Source organism: Ursus americanus, chromosome 27 (assembly GCF_024610735.1).
Source record: "Ursus americanus isolate L20-20 chromosome 27, mUrsAme1.1.p, whole genome shotgun sequence".
In the NCBI taxonomy this organism is placed as follows: domain Eukaryota; kingdom Metazoa; phylum Chordata; class Mammalia; order Carnivora; family Ursidae; genus Ursus; species Ursus americanus.
In genome coordinates, this window is record NC_142153.1 from 24303907 (window position 1) to 24309906 (window position 6000).

Here is a 6000-nt window from a genome sequence, read left to right on the forward strand (position 1 = left end):
GATGATTTAGGAGAACTAGAATAGGTGAAAAGGTCAAACAAGTCCCAAGCAGTTCTCAGATGTTCTAGACTTCCAGCTTCCTAGACCTGTCTAGAGGCAGCAGGCTTTACGTGCCCTCTAAATCATTATACCCCTGCAAGGGGGACTTGTGGGCTGAGCAGAACGGTCTAATCTCTAGGGATATAACTGTCTCTAGCGATCCCAGGTCAAAGCTGCTAAAATCCAAGCTTCACCACTGGCTATACGAACGCTGCCTGGGAACTGGATACGAAGAAATTACTGCTAACACGTTAAGTGTGACCGTGGTATTGTGGTTCTTTTTTTTAGGAAGACTTTATTTTTTAAAGACATGGGTGGAAATGATGCGAAGTCTGGGGTTTGCTTTAAAATCACAAGGCGGGGAGGGTGGGGCTGGGGGCAGAGAGGAAGCAAGATGGGGCCAGGAGTTGATCTGTGGACACTCTTGGTGGAGGGCTGCGGAGGCAAGGCATTTGTTATGCAATCGCTGCTACTCGTGTATGCATTTTAAACTAGCGATGAAAAAACTTGAAAAGAATTTTTTTAAAAAGCTGCATTTTTGCGCGTCTCCAGATACATAATTAAGACCATCTCCGAGGCCCCTTGAGGGACTGGACCGATGGTTCTCAGCCTGAAGGGACAGATGGAAGGGAGCGCAGATAGGAAAGGAGGGCAGCAGTCAGGAAGGAGCAGTCGTGGGGCAGGCTGACGGGAGGCCAGCCCGCGGGAGCCTTGCTCTAACAGCCCTCCCTGGCTGCCGGCCAGCCATCCAGCCTTACAACCAGAGCAGCCCCTGTAAAAATACCACAGCGGTTACTCAGCCTCACCTGCGAGACGTCGGCGCTCAGGTTCGCCTCCGTCCACACCTCGGAGGCGTCGGAGCTCATCATGGTGGGCTTCACGGCAATGGTGGGCTTGGAGTAGGGCGAGCCGTTCACGCCTTCATCTTCCAGGCGGCAGTTGTCAGGCCTGGGGGGCAGGCGAGGCGGAGGGGGCAGGTGGCTGGCTCGTGGCTGGGGCTGGCCGGGCGCCAGCTGGTGGTCACTCCTCAGGCAGAAGCAGTTCTTGCAGGACCCGGGCTTCCAGATGTGCTCCACAAAGTCGCTGCACGCAGACATCTTTGGGCTCTCGGGGTTCAGTCGGACGGTCTGGTGCATCTTGAGCCGACGGGGCGCTGGTTCATCTTGCGCTCGGCTCCCCGGCGTGGTCTTCTGGAAGGTGGACGCGGGCCACAGGGCGGCCTCCTGGAGCAGCAGAGCCCTGGGCGATCAGAGAGCTGCCGGAGCTGAGGACGGCTGCATGACCAGCCAGAGCCTGCTTAGCTCAAGGGGGGCTTGTAGGGAAAAGGGAGGAGGAAAGAAGGAGAAAAAAGGTAAAGATTAGTATTCATGTACTCGGAGGCCCTCACCTATCTGTCCTAAGGCTCTTAGTCACTCTCCGGTGGGGCCTTATCAGAAGCGGTAAAAACCAAACATAACTCTGTTCCAGGAGTACAGAGCACAGTGGGCATGTCAGTCCCAGGGCTGAGGTTTGGGGGCTGTGACAGGAAGAAATCGCACAGGGTTTTAGATGAGAAACCTGCATGGCATCCATGCATTGCCTGCTGTCATGCGCCTAGAGCTTGGGACAAGAACGACAAAGTCATACAGCAAATAAAAATGGTGGCTTCTAGAGGACAAGCCATAACTTTTCACCAAGGACTGTGTGAGCGGGCAGGTAGGCCTGGGCCCTGAGCCCAGCGCTGGAAGCCATACTTCTGGCCAGGTGGATACTCAATGGATGAGAAAGGGGAGAGGGGTGGGGCCGGCCTGCCCCTCAGGGGAACTGGGTTGGGAGGGCCGGCATCTTGGGAATCTGCCCTCCTCCCCTTACTTCATAGACTTTTTTCAACCCAGTGGTGAGGTCCACAAAGCTGGGGCTGCAGGCCAAGGAGGGAAACAGAAAGACAAATGCCTGATTACCATAGCCCTCTGGTCTAAGGGTGGCTGGGTAAAATATAACAAAGGGAAGAGATTATCACACAATTGTTTTTCCCTACGATTTACCCCTGGGGGTAAGGCAGTCTGCTTGTTGCAAGAGTTGTCTCTGACAGTCAAACAGGGAGCAGAGAGTTGGCCCAGAGAAACTAGTAAATTCACCTGCTGAAAATGAGCTCAAAGGGTTGCAGATATTAACCAATTAGCCTGAATAACACCCCGGCAGTTATCCCCATTTTACAGGTGGAGAAACAATGGCAATGACATAAACTAAGACTTGTCCGACAGACACATGGAGTTCGGTGGTTCGAGAAGGCAAGGCGAACTGTGCTGGCAGCCCTTCAGCTCTTCAGGTCATTCATTATACAGAGCGGCTCCCCATCACCTGTTGGCTGCTCGTCACTCTTCTTTCCTCATTTAAATGAAATGTTCATGAGGAAATCATCTCTATAAACCTCAGGCAATCAGATTGTCAACAAAAAGGGAGTTTTGCCTTGAGGTTTGCTCTCCACTTTCCTCTAGTGTGAACCTGATTTGGGGCTGATGCCGTCTAAACTATCAAAAGGACTAACCAGGTGGAATGAGCCAGGAGCCCGTTCCAGCATCTTTGGGGAGAGTGCTCTCTTTCCAGTGACCCACACTCGCAGACAGGGGTGCTTATTCAACAAGCACTGCAGCTAAATTCGCCTCCTTCCCCTCCCAAGTTCACCGTGAAGCCACTGCCTCGAGAAGCTAAATGAACACTCTGAAATAAAGACAAGTGTCTGTCTTTCAGCAACTGTTCGTAGGGTCTTACGCATCCCTCTGTTCAAGATGATTGTGGGTGAGGGTCTTCTCCTCCCCTAAATACACCCAAGTAGTGGGTTCATGCCTCACCAAGCTCCCCAGAAGAGGTCACTAAGCTTCAACAAGCCGAGGAGGATACCAGGGATTTTTCTTCCTCCCAGAATCTTGAACCATGGGGAGTTTTAGGCTCTGCTGCTAAATTCTGGAGGGGCGGGGGAGTGGAGGAAGCACACTGGTGTTCAGAGAGCAAGTGTCCACATCCCTGCCCCAAGGTGGGGAGTTGGTCCTTTCCTAGAGAGTGGTTGGCTTCCGGAGCACAGGGAAAGAGAGGCTCCCCTTTACCGCAGACCAAGGCTCCCGAGCCCCCTGGATTGGATGGGGAAAGAAAACTTAGAAACCCATTCTGTGGGGGCCTCTCCTGTTCCTGCAGCTCCTTATAAGGCTGAGCTATCTATGAAGGTGGGTGTCCAACCACTTCCTCAGGGCTGCCACAGACTCACAAAGAGGCAGTCTGGGGGGGGCCACCCTTCATTTCCTCCCCAGCAGGCAACCGAGCGCACAAACTCGTCATGTCTGCTTGGTGCCAGAGTGCCCCATTCTTTGTCCCCGATGGCCCACAACTGCCCTGGGACTTTGGGAAGCTTCCTTCAGAACCCTCGCCAGCTTACACACACTCTCTCTGCTCCCATGCGCAACTCTGAAATTCTCTGACACCGACACAGCTCTCCACACAACTGCTCAGAGATGCAAAGGTTTTTAGGGGAAATCTTTGAGTAAGAGAACAGAATGAAGCGCTAGCCTTCCACCATCATTGACTCACAGCATCCTGTTAAAACTGGTTTTTCAGTCACAGCAAACAGAAGTTCCCATCATGTCAAGCCAGAAAAGATTCCAGTTCTGTCTACAGAGCTCTATGCCTGGAATTATCTCCTATTTGTTTTCAGTGAAAGATGGTGAAAAACTCAAGTGGCGCTCACAAAGCGGTAACGGCGCTTCGCCTACCAGTGCCAACTCTCCACAGCCTGGGAGTGGTACCTTCCTGCCCACATTCCTTACCTCGGAGGGGAGGCAGCCCCCAGAATTATGCAAATTGCCCCATTTCAGTGGGAGGCAGCAGTGTAAGATTAGAAAAAGATCCCAGCATTCTTTCTGATCCAAGTCCCGATAAAATATCTTTGCCTCTGCAAACTTCTGCACTAGATTTGTGGCTACAATTTGCAAGACTGAAGTTGTCAGACACACTCCCATCCCATTTAAGAAGAATCTGAAGAATGGTGGCCAGATCCATAAAATTAAATCTTTTGGCTCAAAACGGCTCTCACACTGGAATCAAAGGTTGTTTATGCCTTACCCTGAAGTGACAGAATTCCAGAAAATACTCACCTAAAATAAATAAATAAATAAATAAATAAATAAATAAATAAATAAAGATATAGATATAGATATCAATTAAATTAATGCAACACTGGAAAAGAAAATTACATATGAACGTGTCTGGATTTCATTACTGCACTGGCAGGGGTTGCCCAGGCAGAAAGAACAAGGTGACAACCTTAACACCCACCCAACACACACGCAGAGGGTGTCATGATATTCGCCCAACTTTTTTATTTTATTTTTTTCCTTCTCCAAGGCTATGTAATCTAATCTCAGCCGTAGGAATGTGATTTTCATGGGTTAGACCTACTACAGCCTAAACCAGTTAAGGAGGACGGCCGAATTCCACAGGATCCCCTGATAACAAAGTAGCTGCAGAATCCCCCAGGGCTTCCTGTCAAATTTCCCTCTCAAAAAGGGAAAAAGGTTGCTACCATAGTTCAGGCCAGTGATCAATAAGGTCCGTGGAACCTGACTCTGCCCTGATCTCATTGCAAAACTCCTGGCCCACAGACCTTTGGGCTTTCCTCTCCGGCTCTGCAAAGCCATGCCCTCGCTGGCTGAGCTCTACCTGAGAAAAATAAACACGTGTAGCCGGCCCTGCCTCCATTCCCATTTACAGGACCTGAAAGCGGAGAGGTGGAGAGGTTCTATTTGTGTGTGTGTGTGTGTGTGTCCCCGGCTGGGGACACAAGCGGCACAAGCAAAGGTTAAGAACGTGCCCACAGTACGCCTTTCAGAGGGCTCAACCAGGGCTCGGGAGAAAGGCATCATCTCGTTCCCTCTGGGGACTCGGATGCTGGCATCTAACCCGAGGCAGCACACGAGGCGGCTACCCTGGGGCCCCAAACCATCTCCCCCCCGGGACCCCGGTCCTAGCATCTCGGGCGGGCTCTCCCTCTCCGCCCCTTTGACAATACTCCTGCCTCAAAAATGAAGTCTTCCCCATCAGCAACTCGAAAAGCGCTTCAGTCTCTTGCCCCAAACAGAACAGCAAGCCCAACAAGACCAGCTGAACAGTCGGTTTCCCCTCCCCGAACTCAAAGGAAAGTTTCCCCGTTTTAAACAGCGCGATTCTCCAATGAATCGAAAACACCCCTCCGGCACCCGTGTGCTCCAGGCGCAGCGCATCCAACCCCGGGCGCACGCGGTCCGGACGCTCCACCCTCCGCCAGCGGCCGCCTGTCACCCCGGGGGACGCCGACAGGGGGTCGCCCTCTCGGCTACCGCAGCGCTCCCCCGGAGCTCCCCTCTGCGGCCACGTTCGCCAGACAAAAAGAGACTGGATTCGGAGAAAGCGTCGCGCGGGCTCACCTCGGGGCCGCGCTCCCCCGGCCTCGCCGTCGGTCGCCGAGCCGCCAGCCGCCCCGCCGGGCGCCCGGGAGCATTGTTTGGAGAGTGAGTGCGCGCGGTGCGTGCCCGGCCGCGGGCGGGTGTCTCTGCCTGGGCCGGGAGGCCGGGTGGCAGCTGCGAGCGCGGCTCCGCCCCCTCCGCCTCCGGTTACGCCGCGCGCCCGGGCTCCCGCCGCACCTCCGCAGTCCCGGCCGCCGCCCCGCGTCCCCCCCACCAGGCCCGCGCGCCTCCGGCTCGCTGCCGCGGGCTGCGGCTCTCCGGCCCCGAGCGCTCCAAACTCTCCCCGCCCCGCCCCTCCCCTCCTCTCCTCTCCTCTCCCTCTGCCACCCGCCCGCTCCGGGCCAGGAGGCCCCGCCCCCGGCTCGGGACTGGGCGCCTGCAGACCCGCGAGCCGAGCCCCCCCTGCCCCCGCCCTGGAGGCGGCGGTGCGCGCTTCTGCCACGGCGAAGGTCGGGGCTTGCAGCCTTTCTTCGGCCACAATGTCTGTATA

General features: G+C 54.6%; 1 protein-coding gene across 1 annotated transcript in view; it reads right to left on the bottom strand.

Moving 5' to 3' along the window:
• PRAG1 (PEAK1 related, kinase-activating pseudokinase 1) overlaps positions 1–5757 on the bottom strand; it is a 50704-nt gene extending 44947 nt beyond the window's left edge. Inside the window, exons 1-2 of the mRNA XM_045810855.2 lie at positions 5472–5757; positions 846–1351 (exon numbers count right to left, since the gene is read on the bottom strand). Of these exons, the coding sequence (XP_045666811.2) occupies positions 846–1175 (330 nt within the window). The 5' untranslated portion in view covers positions 1176–1351; positions 5472–5757. The remainder of the gene's footprint in view (positions 1–845; positions 1352–5471) is intronic.
• Between the last annotated feature and the right edge of the window lie 243 nt (positions 5758–6000).